Below are 17,554 nucleotides of genomic sequence, written 5' to 3'. Positions count from 1 at the left end.
AGACCCACCTACAGTGCAATTTATGGCAATAAGATACAATCTCTCATAAAGTATTGAGTATAATTAAAGTGTGTCTGTTATAAAGGTAAACAGAGCGTACTAGGCTAAGCTGTTCCAGATGTCTTTAGTGCAAGATCTGGGACAAGATCAAACCTGCAGCTGCACATTTTCTCAGGGGTTATTTTGAAGCTTAAGAAAAAAAAAAAAAAAAAAAAAAAAATCCAACAAATTAAATCACCTAATCACCTTGGTCTCGGACTCTAGCAAAACTAGTGCAAGTAGAATAAATGCCTTCTGCAGCTAATGTTGACAGATTAAGACACATAAAAGTTACACATTTCTATTTTCAAAGATACTCGCTCCCGAGTGAAGTGTTAACCATTCAGTATCAAAGAGGGTTAGGACCTCGTCTGCCAAGTTATCTGTGTCACCAGAAGTTACAGCAACACGAACCTGTTCTACTGCCTGAGCGAGTTTCATGCTGAAACACACCTTCGAATGATTCAGACAAGGTGTGGAAAGCCAGCTTTATATGTTACACAAAAATGCACTATTGTATTTTTCCATTCAAGCACACTTTGTATATAGAACAGACAGTAAATGAAAAACTTTCAGGAACTGTGTACGTATACATTACTTGCATTAAAATTTTTAGATAACTTAGGACCTCTTGAAATGCAAGGATCACACAAACTTACAGATTTAATGTCTTAGTTTGATATTAAGCGAGCCAAAGAGCAAAATACAGAAATTGTAGAAAAAAACCTAATCAGTTTACAATCCACTAAACTAATTAAGTTTATCTGTACAAGAGCGATACACGACAAGCACATCTGATGTTTTATGAACGTACAGTTTTGAGGAGTTGAACCAACTTCAAGACAAACAGTGAGAAAAGGTTTTTTTAATACCTATTATTGCAGTGGATCAAAAAAATACCACGAAAATTCTGAAAGTTTGATTAGCACTGCTAAATTGAGTAGTGCTCTTATCATCCTACTTTTTTTAAGGCTTGAGTAAGAGAAATTTGGAATAAAAGTAGACTCGTTAAGATAATCAGAAGGCCATACCTTCCAAGGACTACAGCATCAGCTAAAATATTCTGGTATTGCACAGAACTGTTTGAGAATTATGGGGTTCCCATGGTCTCTTTTGGGTTAGCTTTAAAATAAGCACAAGAACTTGCTAGCGATTTCAAAGTCAATGGCAAAATTAAAGTCTATTCCTTTTACCAAACCAATTGAATCTCGTTCCCAGGCTTCACCCTGAATCGCCCCTGCTCCCACCAGCAGCACCTCACCTGTTGAAGAACCCGGTCCAGGGGCTCAGCTTTGCCCAGTCCCTCTGGCGTTAAGCCACTCACTTCGCGACACTGGTCACTTAAGTCCAAATTGTCTGCTTTCACCAGGGATTTGTGCAGTGTCCCTACCTAAAAACAGTTAAGAAACGACGGACAGAAGTGAGGAACAACCGAATTGGCTCTTTTTAACAATGCGTTCAGACTGCAGCAAAATCAGGAAGGTGCGGGATGGCGGGCCCGGTAACCATCCCCGTGAGAAAAAGCATTTGTGGATTTCACAAATCGAAACCTTTTGCCTCGGTCTCTCGCCCTCCCGCCCCGGAGAACCGCGCTCTCCGCTCCCCGGAACCGGGTTTGGTGGGACGCCCCGTGCAGTCAGCGCCCGTCTCCGCGGGAGTCGCTAATTGCGAAGGGCAGATCACACCGCGGTAAGGCAGCTGCCCCAGTCTGCTCCTGAAATTGAGACTCGCGTTTGTTTTATCAAAGCCCTTCATCTCTAGGGGGCTCTGGGTTAGGATAGGGCTTTGGGGAAAAAAAATAATAATAATAAAAAAAAAAGAACATATTTTCAGATTAGCCTAAAAATTAAAGGAGTCAATATTCTCTTAAGGGTTGTCCAAACATTGGTTAAAAAAAAAAACAAACTATGCTCCCGCAGCAGGCCGCAAAGGGTCCAACGGTTACCCTGAGAGCTTCCACGAAAGCACGCACGTTTGGAGCCCACCGGGGGCAGCTTTTTGTTGTAAAGCTCCCGAGTCCGCAGACCTCTTCGAATTTGAAGCTTCGAATTTGAAGCTAAGGGGAAGGGGGCAGGGGGGTAGAAGCGGCCAAACTTTCTTTAAGAAGTTCCTTCACCCCTTAAAAGGGCAGAAAAAGGAGCTTCTTAAGTGAATCCCCCGAGGAGCGAATGTCCCTCGGGCAGGGGGGGGGGGGGGGGCCCGCTCCCTCCCCTCCCCTCCCCTCGGTGCATTTGTGAAATGAACAAACGGCTCCGGGGTGGCGGCGAGCGGGCGGGCCAGCCTGCTCGCCCTGCGCCCGGGGAACGCGCCCTCGGACCGGGGGTCGAAGCCATACCTTCTTGCTGGGTAGATCCACAACTTGCCACACCAAGAGAATTAGTTCCCTCTCATCCGAACCCAGTTTAGCCCCATATGCACCAGCTGTTGCCCCAAACAACACCACCAAAGAGTCACTGTGCGAAGCCGTCATGACCACAGGGGGGAAACAACTACAATCAAAAGCAGAGGTCAAAAAAAAGAGAGAAAAAAAAAAAAAAAAAGAAAAAAAAGACAGACACACAAACAAACAAACAAAAAAAAAAGAACAAAAAAATCCCACAAGGCTCACCCCCTACCTCCAAGTGATCAAAGGGGAAAGGAGCGAACGAGGAGTCACAATATCAAGAGGAGAGAAAGAGCTATTCAGGAGGGAAGGGTGTTTGAGGCAAAAAAAAAAAAAAAAAAAAAAAAAAAATGGAGAAAGCTCGCATGTCTACCTGTTCCCGGTGATCTTCTTCCCGGGGCTGATTGGGAGGTGAAATTAGCAGGCTGTGGGTTTCTTTCCCTCTGACATCATGGCAGAAGCCCAGCCTGGGCTTGGGCTTGCTTTTTTTTTTTTTTCTCTCTCTTTTTTTTTTTTTTTTTCCCTTCCCCCTTCCCCTTCCCCTCTCCTGAGTTACCTGCCCCCGGTGCAGCTCATGTGACTGGAGTCAATCTCCCAGAGGGACAAGGCCATTGGGCCCGGGGAAAAGGTGTAGGAGGGACGGAGGGAGACTCAACGCCCGGCTGATCCGGCCTGATTGGTTTTTGAGGGAGATCAGAGGAAAACTCCCTTTCTCTCTCCTTAATTCTGCCTCTGCAGGAAGTGTCTCTACCTGCTTTCAGTTTTGCGGGATCCCGCCCGGCGCTGGGCGCGGACGATGCGCGCTCCGGCTGCGCGCCCGCGGAGAAGCGCCCCTCGCCCGGCCTAAAGCGGGGGCTTGGGGGTTTATCTGAGGCTCTCTCCGCTCAGAGAGGGTCCCCCCCTTTTTGTTTTGGTTGGTTTTTTTTTTGGAAACGCGAAGAATATACAGGAACGGTTGCTAAAATGCAACCTGTGGCTTGGCTTTGTAATGACAAAACCAGTGTCTTCACCCGCTGCTAATTAGTTGCCTTTCGTGCACGTTGCTGTGGGTGCATTGAGCTACCAACGCCAACGTGAATGTATAATAAAAGTGTAGTATTAAATGGTAATTTTAAAGTGATATTTCAGGCAGAAACTGCTTTGCATTTTAGGCCTTATTCTGCATATGGGTCCCAGTAAAATGGTTTGGTTTTGAGAAAGGGTGTATCTGGGATGTTTTGCAAAATGGAAATATAAAGCCCTGTATTTTCTACCCTGTCGCTGCTCCATAAAGAACTACCCCCTGGCCGTTAACCACAGTCCATAACTGGCAGTTTTTCTCTCTACTTTGTTTCTGTTTCACAGGTGAGACTCTTCAACGGGAAAATACCATCCAGTTTAGTTGCTATAAAAATACTCCTCTAAGCACATCTGCTCAATGGGAACAGCAGTAACACTTGTAATATCAGGGGCCGAGACAATTTCTGGGGACATCGTCAGTCTCAAATTTATTTTAAAGCAGAAATGAAAATCAAAAAGCCTCTAAACTGTTTTAACCACATTATTTTTTTTCCTATTGCCACCACTGATGAGTTACTAATAATTTTTAAAGGCCAAATGCTCCAAGTTAGACTAATCATAATTCTTCTTTGCTTAATTAAGTCTCCAGTTTATACTTCAATGTTAGTTTTGTGTAGAAATACAGTTTTCACTGAATGAAAAACGGTGCTGCCATTAAGCTACTGACATTTATCACAGGAGAGTGCAGAGCTGGACATTTAACTGTGAATATCTGATGGGTTTAAATATTAACATCACATTTTCTCTACTTCTTTTAATATGCTAATTTCATAAGTGGTTAATTATAGCCGTTATTATGGACCTCCTTCGGCAAACACCAATTCACATGCTAGCGCCATCACCAAGACTATTTCCGTTTATTTCAAAGAAAGTAAGCTACAGTTCAAGAATGCTGTCTCAGGTGAATTCTCTTAAAATTGATATATTGCAAGCATTTACCTGGCAGAGGCCGTGCAGGGAGTGTGGCGGTGCACAGCTGTGTCTCGCCGAACGGTACCAGGTTGTTAAATGCCGCTCTGCTGCTGTCTCTGCTGCTCACACGCGCAGCTGCGTGAAAAGCGGCTCTGGAGGCAGATCACTGCTGTAGAAAGGGCAAATTCCCAAACGCTCAGAGATGAAAACTTTAATCTGGAACATATATATGTATATTTACACATTCAAAATGTTTTCAGCAGTATGTTTTCACTGTGTATGGGATGATTCTTATCCCTTAAGTCCGTAACCATAAAAATACACTTATTTCAAGTGTGAGAACTGTTCCTCTTATCCCAACCTATTCCTCCCCGCCCAAACACACGCGTGTCACAGGGGCGTGGGGGGAGGCAGTGTCTGTACAGATAAATGCAAACGTGGATTTTTACCTGTAGCTACATTCACAGAAAAAAGTACCAGTCTGCTACGATTTCGCTGCCTTCGTGAGGCTGCCATTGCATAGGCCTAGTATGTAGCTACTTCACACAAAATGGGATTATAATCAGCAGATTTGTATAGAAAATTATGCACATGATATACTCTTGCTCCCAAGCTTCAGTAAATTGGCGCAGAGAATGCCAATACCTACGTTAATTGTCTTTTAGGATTGGGATTTCAGACATTTTAAATGCAATTGTTTTCCCATTCACCTTCTACCCACAACCCTCCCTCTCTCTGCGTATAACTCTTAATTATACCAGATTCTGCAATGCTATTGATCTAAAAAATTTTTAAAGGAATGACATGGCATGTTTCCACAGAGCAGCAACAGGATCCACTTCCTGAAACAACATGTGGGACAAGCCCTTGTCCACTGAGCATTAGCAAAGTTAATTTTTAACCAAGATCTTGCTGAAATAGTTATTGCTCACCTCTAGCTTTAGTCCTGGCAAGCATATTTATAGAGGTTCATTCTTGTTTGTAGGCTCCATACAAAGATAATGTCTCATAAATGTAACTGGGTGGAGAACAGAAGTTTTAAAGATCGACATCCATTTTTATACAAGTTCAGTATTGTGATTATTTTGTTTGTTTCTTTTTTAATCAAACAAAAAGGGGAAATAGAACGGTTTTACAATTAGATCACCTGAGAACACTGAAGAAGCTCATGAAATGCACTGGGTTTGCAATGGACAGATGTGTAGTGACAATTTCATTCTTACTATACACATTAGCCAGTTTCACAGACCAAGACAAAAAAGCCAAAAAAAAAAATAAAAAAGAAAGAAAAGAAAAAAGAAAAGAAAAGAAAAGAAAAGAAAAGAAAAGAAAAGAAAAGAAAAGAAAAGAAAAGAAAAGAAAAGAAAAGAAAAGAAAAGAAAACCATCATCCCCTTTTACCTTTACTACATTATTATTAAAAACCCCTCATAACTGAATGTCCTGATCACTGAAGTATTTTTGGTTATAGTCTAAATAATGGAGTATGAAACTTGGAGACATGAGATCTGGAGTAATATCCTGGCCACATTCAGACTCCAGCGATACTTCAACTACCTTTCAGGGAAGCTAAAGTCAATCTTCTGTTCCAAACTCATATGAGATTGAAAAATTATTTGTCTTCCTTACGAATACTTTACTCATCAGTTAAAAGGAAGACAATGACGATGACGTTTAACCTTGTAACATGGTTTGAAATGCCCTGAGAAAAGCTAAGCTTGGAGTCGGATCTAACTTCAAAATTGGCCATGCTGGTGGGGCAGGGAAGTTGGACCAAACAACCTCCCGAGGTCTCTACTAGCCAAAATTATTCTGTGGTTCTGAGAAACAGAGCTGCTAAATTAAATAAGTATGGAGCCTTGCTGTTCATTTGCACAACAGGGATAGTAGTAAATTCTCTCTGCCTCAGCATCTTCAAACTGAACTGGCACAGGAAGTAAAAGATCTGCAAGTGATTTATAAGTTAATGTGAAAAGACAATTAGATTTCATACCCACTCAGTCCTTGGCTCCTGGATGAGATTCTAAGCAACTGTAGCAATATTTTCTGAAGGAGGAGCTCACTGTAGCCCCTGAAACATAAACCCGTATGCAAAGAATTTTCTGGCATCCTTTCTTTTAACAGTAGATGAGTGGGAAAGGGCATGGGAACAACTGCTTACCAGTGTTCTTTGATTGCTGTCCAGATGTTTGGAGAGATCTGATTTTTTTTGGCCTGCCAGGTAGGTCTGTCATGATTACAATGCAATGTAGAAGCCTCGAAATAATTTCTATTGGGATATTCACAAAAGCTTGGCAATATCCAAAAGTGCTTCAGAAAGGTGGTTTCCGATGGATTGTTACCCTGCAGATAACCAGCCCCATCAAGCCATACTGAAAGCATTCACTTAGAATCCTGTATCAGTTAGAATTTAATTTCCATTGACTCAAAGGTAAATTAGAACATAAAACTGGTTATTAGGCTAGATAAATAAAAATGAAATTACTTTCCCTATTATTTTACATAGCTTCTCTCCTTTATGGGAGAGATTAGCACACAATCCAGTGTGCTAATCCTGCAAAGGTTTTATACATGCTCAGCTCTCACTTCAGTATAGGTGTATGGTGTTAAGCCAAATTTCTCCAGATTACAGGACTCAGGCTTTTGAAGATCTACACATTTACTTTTCTATCAGATTTACGGACAGATCAAACATGCATGCATAGTAGCGTCTTTCATTAGTATTACTGTAGACTTACATTAAAGTGAACAGTTTATAACAAATACACAGTGATTTTAGATTTTTCTCTCATCGGAAATAATGCTTTCCTTCAAATAATTTACCAAAGTTTTCTGGAATCATAATAATTGAAATGTTAGCTGGCAGGAACCTCTGAAAGTCCTCGTCCAACATTGTGCCCACAGCTGGGCTCCTGCCAACACCAGGCCAAACCAGCCAATGCCTCGTCTAACTGCATCTTGAAAACCTCTGAGGGCAGAGATTCCAAACCCCCATGGATGAGCTGTTCCAACGCTGTACTCATTGCCGGTGAGAAACTTTTTCCTAGCGGCCAATCTGATCTCACTGCTAAATTTTTAAATAATTCACTGCAACTAGTTGAGACAGGATCTTTAAGCCACGGTAAATTAGACAAGCCATGTGATAGGATTTCTGTTACCTAATGAGATGAATACGCAAGTACTTCCTGAACCTTTCAATCTACCTGTGACCGAAAATTCACTCTGTGCGAAGCTTTATTGCCTCTAGAATCTGCCTAAATACATTTTCATTGCAATTGGTCACTTCTTTTTGCCAGTCTCAGGTATAATATGGAAATGGAAATTCAATGGAAAATACTATTTCTGTGGCAGGTTTTTAAGCAAATTGATATTCAGCAGTAGATTAAAACACTTCTATTACTACCCATCCTCTCTTTGTGCATTGAAAGGATAGAGCAGTTTACAAGTCTGTCAGTGTGACTGCATATCCAACAGTAAAAAATTTGCTTTTTAATGATGAGGCTTAATATAATGAGTTGTTTGTTACATCAGCTATAAAGGAAAAAACCCACTACCACCATCCTTGCTGCCACCACTAGCACACTGGACCAAAGACAGTAAATACATGAATTGATAAGACAATTCACCACAATAGCTAAAAGCCAAAATGGGGGCTTTCATTCACTACTATTTAAATGTAATTAAATAGAATAATCTTATTAACTTTATAAACAATAACATTTAAAATTACTTTGCATGTTTAAAGTTCAACAGAATAAACTTTACATCCTCTTGTGAAAAGATCAAGTGGTTAACTCCTCATAACAGAAACCAAGAATGACCTGATGTCTACGTGAAGCATTTCATTCCGGCCATTTTATACTGCATATTTAACAGACCATCTCAGAGACTTCCAGTCATCAGAACAGCAAGCCAGTAAATTAAGTAGTCCTTTAACTTTTTACAAAAGAATTTGTGTATTCACTCCTTTAATTAGTTGATGATAGCCCACCATATTCCCACACATAAACGCATTCACACTGTAAATCTAGAAAGTTCTCGGAAGTTCATTGAAACAGAATCACTGATGTTTCAAAGTGAGACAGCCAAAGTCATCTGAAACTTTGTATATCCAATTCCAGTCACCTTGCATGCAACCATAAAAAATAATTACACATCATAAGAAATGTAATTATCTACATCAAGAGATCTACACGCTATACCCTACTCATGTACTGAGAGTTGAAAATCAATTCTGCAACATAGCAGTGATGAAAGAACTGATCATCAAGTGAGTGCAAAAGACTGTATACTGCAAGTCCAAATTGATCGATGAAAAACAACTGTATGAATTACACAATTAATGATGAATTTATGCAATTTACACTTTCTCAAGCTTTCCCGACAACTGGCTGATATTGGCCTCCTGAGAGTATCTTGGCAGAAATTACTAAACTCTGGTTTTTTATTCAGATTGTACCACAAGCTCTCAGATGACTTAAAAACCCTGACAAAAAATGAGGGTGTGTTCCTATAATATTTCATTCCCATTTGATTTAGCCGCTCTGATATTTAACCTGCTTCTTCATTATAATTTAATTAAACTTATTCCACATACAGATATGTTAATACACATCTTTTTCTCACCACAGTATAAATAGAAGTAAAATACAAATGCAAAACTTAAGCAAAACTTAGCCACCCATTGAAGTACTTAGGCTTTAAAACCATTTCATCCAAGTACTTTTTATAATAAACTGATGAATGCAATTACATGCATCCAAAATAGACATGATAGGAGACCTATCATTCAATGGTTTCGTGTTCTTTCATCTTGATTATGTTTATTTTGCTTCACTTCTACCACCAATTATTACATACTTAGGATCTGACCAGGGGATTTCAAACATGTTCTATGTCCTATTCTAACCAAATACAAGGATGGAACAATTTCCCCAAAGAGTTAGGCCTCTGATACAACTTTTGTATTTCTGTTTTCACTATCTTTGCCTTGCAAGTATATGGTCTTTAAAAAAGTCTTGTCTAGCTCATTACTACCAGACTCTGGCAGAACTAATACGCCAATTTCTAGGAAGATTAGATGAGTTTATTTTCCGCTCTGTCATTTGCAACTTGGTAAAACAACTACAGTTTTTGTAAAGATATCTCATTTTTTTTTCTACAGCATCTCTAGATGCAACTACTTGCACGAAGACTCTAGTTTACACTGAACTGTATTATATAGCTACAGTTATGTCAGTAGAGTCATCAGACTCTCACTCAAATAAATTTCCTTGTTTCTACTCAACAGATTCTCTCTTCACTTTAACCTCTGAGCGCAGTTGAGCAAATATCCTTTGGCTTGATGATGGATTTTATATGCTGTGGAATAGAGAGAAGTAGTGTCCTTACATCCTTACTGATTCATATGACTGATACCAGAGTGTGATATGAATTCCTGAGAAGAAACATTCTCAAAGAAACATCTTGCAGAGTAAGTAAATGTATTCAAGTAAAAACCAAAAATAGCAAAATAAGGAAAAAAAAAAAAAAAGAAAAAACAAAAAGAGAAGACAGCTCTACCTAGATTCTTCCCTTTGGCACACTGCAGAAATTTTAAATTTAAGATGCCATATGATGCAATTCAGTGCATTTTATCTCTTAATAGGCTCAGAATTGCTTTATAAACACAGATAATAACTAAGCACATGGCAAGCAGGTGCAATGAATTCTGCTCTTTCCCTTCACAATAAGTTGGAGTTGTGATAAGGTACCATGACAGAGCTGTTTTATAAGTGCCAGTACCACCACACCTCCTTTCCACCACCCTCTGCTAATGTGGTACACCCTTGTTTGACAGGAAATGTCACCTTGTATTCAGTCATTCCTTGGTTTTCTCAAGCAATTATTTCAATCACAGTGTGACACAGGTAAGGTATTAAGATTTTGCCTTTTCTACACTGAAATATACGGTGGTGAGCAAAAGAGCGCGGTGGCATACCGAAGAGAAAGTTGCCTGGCACAGCCTGGGAGTGGCCACCCAGTCAGCAGAGTGAACGTACTGATAACGCTTTGGGTGAAGTAGGTGTCTAGGACATAACATTACCTTAGCACCTTTCAACCACTCCTTACCATTCTCTAGTGCTTTGCTTTGTGTGAGCAAGGAGGCAGAGGAGTTCAATCCACTCCATTATTTTTTCAGACAGATTAAATCCTAGCATGCACTATAAACAAATATACCCCCACTGAAGAAATGGGAATAGGTCAGAGTTGGTTGGGACTGTCACATATGACAAACTGCCCTCTTAAGATGCGTGTTTCACAATAAAATATGTTTGATATGAATATAAATTTCAGGCATACCTTGTCCACCCAGCCTCAGCTATTCAGTCTCATCCGACCCTTGGCTCATTGTCTCCTCTGATTCCTCAGCACTACTGTTTGTGGGACTACACTGCCACTCGGCTTTGAAATACCAATCCAGTTTCAGAAAGCTGGATCTGATTCAGTTAAAACCAAACAGAACACCACACCACCTCATTTTGGTAGAGTATTTCTTAAGATGGATCCATTCTCTCATTTGGTTCAAAGGTTGGTCCCACAAACAGTTATCCTGGCAAAAACGAGATAGTGGAACCGGAAAACAAGAGGAGTACTGATGCCTTTTAGCATCATGAATCCATGGCTTTAGGGCACATCAAGTTTTTCTATGGCCAGTTACTACTGAACACCTACAGCTGTCACTAAAGGCAGCCAGGTTGCCTGTCACCGGTACAGATCACTCATGGTTAGTAGCATTTCACACCTACTTTGTTTAAACATAAGTTGTAAGACTGTGAAGATCAGGTCTTGTCTCTTCAGATCTCTGGATTGCTTTCTATCTATGCAGGAATCCCTGTCTGAGGGTATATCAAAAGCTTTTTCCCTGTAGTTTTCTGGAGAAGGCAACGCTGTCTATAAATTAAATTCTCGCTAGCTAGATGAAAATACCAGCTATCTGCTTTGCCTTGTGTAAGAGCTGAACTTGTGCTGGTCAACTGCTGGTAAGAATACATCATTTCCCTTGGGGAAGATAAGGCAAAAGGACTCAATAACAAAGGGTGGAGATTTTTTTCAGTATTGTGGGTTCTGCTCTGTACATCTTGGTGTAAAATGAGCCACTCTGTACAGGGTGATGAGATTTTTAATAAATGATACAGGGCTTTTCCTCTTATTTAACAGTATGATTGTGATAAAATACCGTGTATATTTAATTTCTTTTTCTCACAACACACCTTACAAAAATGACTTAAAAAACCCATTCCTTTGCATTGGTATTGAAAGCACAAGACTTAATCTGTCCAACCCTTGTGAACCTGTTTGGTGTAGGGAAACAAGGTGGAGCCCACCACCTTCAATCAAAGATTAGCCGCTTTAATCAGAGAGAGGTGAACAGCTTGCATTCTCAGCTTTTGATTTCCACAAAGCCTGTTTGTTTTACTTAAGGCTAGTTTACTACACCCTGTTACCATGGAATTGCTAGGGAGCTAAGCCACACCTTTATGAATGTACTTAGCACTTCCTGCACAGTGCAGCCTTAAGAGCAGTCTCCTGTATTCCAGAGAGATAATTGGAGGTTAAAAAGCATAAACAGCTACATCTTAAGATCCTGGCTGCTGGCAAGGCCAGTGCTCATCACCTATCTTTGTGCTCTTGTTGAATGGTTCACACAAGGCTTTGGGGAAGCATTGACCACAAGATGTATTTTTCAAATGCATTCGATGCTTAGGATACTGGTAAGATGTTTCCTACCCTTTCATCAGTTTGAATCCAGCTCTTCCATTGGTGGCTGCTGTGTGACTAGAAGAAAATGAATTGCTGGGTTCCTCTCAAATCCCTCTGGGCTGGTGTATACGCTGTATGAGAGTAATGGTAGGCTGACTACTGTTCCAGCAGACAGGATAAGGGTTCATTATATGTAAACCAGCCTCTCTGTGCTCTGAGGCAGCATCACGGTATAATTGCTAGATCACTTGCATCCCTCTTTTTCTGGTTCATCTGTAATTTATATCATTAGATAAAAAGATATTTCAGTCCCGTCGATGCTTATTATTTATATGAATCTCAGGAAGTTGTTGTGCTTGGGTTTTGGTGGGTTTTTTTTAAACCATAGCATACTTAAAAAAAAAAACCAAACTATTTTTAAACACAACCATTCAGTACTATTAAAAAAAATAAAGCAAAGCACAGAACTCACTGCTGAAACTAAAAAATGTCTAAAGCACACTAAACCTATTAGAAACCTTCTTACTGATTAATCATTCTTGTAGTTTCACAGATTTCCCCCTTTACCCATCCCTCTGATTCAGGACATTAAACTACCTTTTGTTTTATTGCCACTGCATACTGCAAATGGGACTTCAGGTTACCACTAAGTATTTCTTACAGATTTTGTGATGCTACAAATTTTAGTAGCTTCTAAGGCTTGGGTGGATAGCCATGATGATTAATAAGATAGTGTTACTAGCACAGCAGCAAGGTGGAGTAGGTGTGAGTAATTGTATTCTGTGGGAATTTGATCAGAAACCTCCAGCTCATGGGCATGAAAGTATTTTGTAATCACAACAATTAAAAGAAAGGACAGAAAAATCAACAGTGCTTTAATGCAAGTTTCCTTCATAACTTCTTTAAAGAGCAAAATATTTACAGGCAGACAACTACAGAAAAATAAAAATTGGGAAGCAGTTATTTTATTGTTACTTTTGCTTTTCTGAGAATGAAGCCTGCAGTACACATTATGATGATGTAGGCTCAAATGCAATGGGAAAGGATTCATACTTTAAGAAATACAACTTGGTTGCACAGACCTAAAAGCAGCAGAGGAGACAGACAATGCACCGGAGGATGCATCTCCATTGCTTCAAAGGAACACAATATACTATTTGGGAGCAAGGGGACAGGAGGATGTTGTGAACATATACATAATGAAGAACACCTAGTAGGTGTAAAATAACAGCCAGTTTCATTTATTTGCGCAGTTTATCTATAGTCGCAACCAAAGCCCCAGTATGCAAATACATTTTTCCACCCCAGTTGCCCAGGGTATTCCACAGCTCTGCAAAGATTTTAAAAATTAAGCAATACCCTTTTACTGGGATTAGTTGCCTTTCTCAAGACTAGGCTCAAAGGGATTTACAAAACCACTATATACACACGCTCAAAGTCACAGAGTAACTTCTTCTTTGTCGCGGGGACAATATGCTGCATAAGATAGACCTGTTTTTTTCTCTCATGTAGAAGAAAGGATTCTTCTAAGAAAAGGATGTTCTAAGGGACTGGTAATACGTGGGTTAAGCAGGCAGGATTATACAGTCTCAACTTCAAAAAAAATAAATTGTGTGACCACTGACAAAAAGTGTTAAGTCTATTTCAGGAAAGGGGATAATTAAGCCAACAGACCTGCAAGTCAGGCCTACAGTTCCTGGTTCTTGGGCAACAAATATTTATTGTCAAGTGCTGTTATTTAACATAAAATTTGCTCATCAGTCTTTGTTTGTCTTGCCACAATACAATCAAGGCTAGATGAAAAAAAAAACATTTGTCACATTTCAACAGGGAACTTGGCTTGGCATTGGGCGGGATGGTTTGCACAACAGTTGAGGAATACTGAGACCATTCCAATACACATCCTTTGCCTCAAACTTATAAAGCCTCAGTTGCTGTCGTCATTTTTAATGTGTAACAAAAACTTCAGCATGTATAAGGAAATACTAGTACAGGGGTGAAACATTGAGGAGTTTATTTGATCCACTGTACTTGAGACAAAACCCAGTAATTTCAAGAGCGTTGTTTATAGACGAAGGAAAAATTCGAGCTCAGAGATGTACTTGTTTCATTTCTTTAGCCCTTTAAGGATAAAGTCAAATACAAAGCTAATTTACATACTCTTTGAACCACTTCAATGACTTCAACATCAAATTTCAAAGAATCAAAATAGAACAATTCAGTTTCCTAATCTATTTCCTAGATCAAAATGCATCTTATTTCAACCAATTAATGTTTGGATAGCAAGTTCACCAAAACCCACGATCTCATATTATAAACAAAAATGTACGTGCATCTACATAGATCCTTTGTTATATACTCATTTTCATTCCTCACCTTTCTGTTCCCTCAGAATTTTCAAGTTTGGGCCAAAGGCAGGTACTCGATCTGTTCCCTGTTAGCATTTCTGTCTTCCTCGATCTTCCTTTATTTTATGTTTTTCTATAATTTCTCTCAGCTATCTGAAAATGCAGAATATTAGCTGAGTATATATAGCAACCCAGAATGATCAAATGTCCGTTTCCCAAAATAGTATTACAATACAAATTGAATATATATTTAACACATCATTCCCAACCCCAACATATAGTCATTACCGTCTCTCCCTTGCCCCCAGTGAGGTGACACTTCAAAGAAAAACTACCTTAATAGGGTGAAATTCACACCTGCTACAATGCCATTACATGCATTTTTTTTTTTTTTTTAGAATGGCTGCCTAGGAGAGATGTCCTCCTTCCACATAAATGCTTCTTTATGGTACCTTTCCTCCACCCCTCCCAGCAATGCCTTCACGTTTAAGCAGCTTTGCTCTGAAGTTACAATACCTATGCAACTGTTGCTCCTTGTGGAGCCCTTAATAATTGCTTTCCATGTGGATTATGTTGTTGTAATGTACTCTGCATAAGGATGCACTGTAAAAACCTAACAAAATGAAGTTCATGTCAGTACAGCAAGGACTACTTCTGAACTGCTTGACTCAAAGCAATTTTCTTTCCCTATGTTGATTATGAACTACAAGTACTATGTATAATGGGTGTATAATCTCTTACCTTTTTTCCCTCATTACTCCTTCCTCTGTGTACACACATGCCAACACATGGCCACAGTTGCAGTCCTTGTGTCCCAATTTGATATCCTTGACATCACAAAAGGCACAACTGGCAGAATTCTCTGTAAGGATTCAGAAACTCAGGATATCTGCTCCTATTTGGAAATAGTGTGGCATCATATTGTAGCCACAATTCAAAAGACGTCTGCTTGACAGGGCCTTTGGAAAGGGCTGAGGATATGCTTCCATTGATTAAGAATGTAGAAAAGAACTCTGTTGATAGCAAGTCAACTCCAATGGTAGGCTTTACTCCAAAGCTGGATCATGACTGAATTTTTCCTAGGCCATGCAAAGACCCCAAATGCAATGTAAACCACATTCCTGCAAAAGATCTTGTATTTCTTACCATTTGTGCAGTTTCTCAAGAAGTTTCATTGTGACACGACAGATGCCAGTTATGAAAGCAGCATTCAGCACGAAGCTTACTTGTTGGATTCAAGTTCAACTATTGCTTCCTGCTAAGCAGACTGAATGGAAGTCAGCAGATAAAAGACTCCAGCGGGTCTTGTAAAAACTTATTTACTAGTCCTGCATAGTACACGGGTGAATTCCTGTTGAAAGTTAAAGGAAGAAAGAAAAAGCTTTATTGTCATTATTTTTATATGAATTAGTTGTGTTCTACTTCCTGGACTGTAGATCCTTTCTGGATTGCTAGTTTAATGCTTGATGTACCTTACTCCTTTGCATTATTTAGGTACATTTTATTCCACCATTGTAAGATATGCAGTGAATGCAGGTTTTAAGGTTATTTGTAATACTTGCCTTTGTTTCCATTTTGAAAATTCAAAAACTGTGTCCTTTGCCCATGGAAGAAAGGGTAGATTTATATTAATGGAACCTAACTGTCATTTAATCTCTGCAAGACCACACACTGGTTTAGGCATGCAGTGAAATACGCTCTAAAAAGCTGAAATTAGTGTGGGAGGCCTTTAAGTACACAAAATAGCATGAAGCATTTGTGTTTGGCCATGAAACCATGAATCTCTTACAAGAAGTGCTCTGGAAGATGGTAGTGGCACAGTACCCCAATACCAGTGGTCTGACATTACTGTCTCACCTTCAAATCAAATGGTAAGTGCTACCAACTGAACCAATACCTTATCATGGATTTTATTCTACGAACTCAATCAAATAACAATCCATACTAATTTGCATGCAGTTCAGGAAATAACAGAAGGATGTAACATTAAGCTGTACCCAGACTACTTTTATGGTTGGACCACTGTGCAGATCAAACCCCATTCAGATTTGCAAAGTCAGTCCTAAATGACTACCATCACATGAAGAGATTCTCGCTTGTGTTTGTTTTACAAAACATTATAGAAGAAATCTCTCCTCAACAGTTGCACAACATCTTTTGCCTTCTCTTTCTCTTTGCTTCCTTCAACTTAATTCTAATAATTCTCCTTCATGTCTTGGGAAGATGACAGTCAAATTCTACTCAATGACTAGACTTTTCCCTCGGGTTTGTGTGTTCTCTGGACCAATTTGAATTTTTTACCTTGAAGAAAAGTATCAAAACAAGTAGCTGTATCTAAAAAATATAGGAGGCATGTTCAAACAGTAATGAGTCTCACACTTCATATGCACTACAAAGAAAACCACAGGATAATAGACCAATCCAATTTTAAATATAAAATATGTATGTTTATATACATATAATAATGACATGTGGGAAACAGATGCAAGACTTTCATAATAGGGGTGGTAGACAGAAGCCTCGAAGACTCCATGGATATACTTTCCCTTTTTAAACAGGGAATTTGTCTTTATAGCCTACCCAGCGCTAGGTCACCTTTGAAATATGTTCTTAGGCAGTGACTGCACAATACACCCAAGGCAAGAGGACAAATACTGCTATTGCTGTTGCACTGCTGTATAGTTTGTCTCAAAGAGGCAGGAGAAAAGGATTATTTCAACTTAAAAAACCCCTCAAACCAAACCCAAACATCTGAGTCTTTTGTCTTGAATTGTGGCTCCAAAAAACCAAGAGGAAACTTTACAGTCCATAGCAACACTCAGCAATAGCAGCCTTTGTTAACAGAAACACTGTATCACGTATGTTAAATGGTAAATGTCCATTTATTCGCTTAGTTTTGCTTTTATCATTACTACATTAACCCTTGCAGCTGAATAATATGGCATCCTCTGCTTGAATGTTTTCTACTACATAGATCAGGGTGGTTAAGCAACGATCCAGAAAGTAAACACAGTTCACAATTCAGCTCTCATGTGGCCTTCAGCCAATCTTTTTTCATATTTTGTGTGAAT

General features: G+C 39.5%; 1 protein-coding gene across 3 annotated transcripts in view; it reads right to left on the bottom strand.

Annotated features, from left to right (window-relative positions):
• ESRP2 (epithelial splicing regulatory protein 2) overlaps positions 1-2,509 on the bottom strand; it is a 44,859-nt gene extending 42,350 nt beyond the window's left edge. For all 3 annotated transcript variants that reach the window (XM_074157944.1, XM_074157945.1, XM_074157946.1), the window contains exons 1-2: positions 2,375-2,509; positions 1,301-1,429 (exon numbers count right to left, since the gene is read on the bottom strand). In XM_074157944.1, coding sequence (XP_074014045.1) covers positions 1,301-1,429; positions 2,375-2,509 — 264 coding nt within the window. The remainder of the gene's footprint in view (positions 1-1,300; positions 1,430-2,374) is intronic.
• Positions 2,510-17,554: the final 15,045 nt, after the last annotated feature.

Source organism: Numenius arquata, chromosome 13, assembly GCF_964106895.1.
Source record: "Numenius arquata chromosome 13, bNumArq3.hap1.1, whole genome shotgun sequence".
Taxonomy (NCBI): domain Eukaryota; kingdom Metazoa; phylum Chordata; class Aves; order Charadriiformes; family Scolopacidae; genus Numenius; species Numenius arquata.
This window is presented reverse-complemented; position numbering and strand designations above follow the sequence as displayed.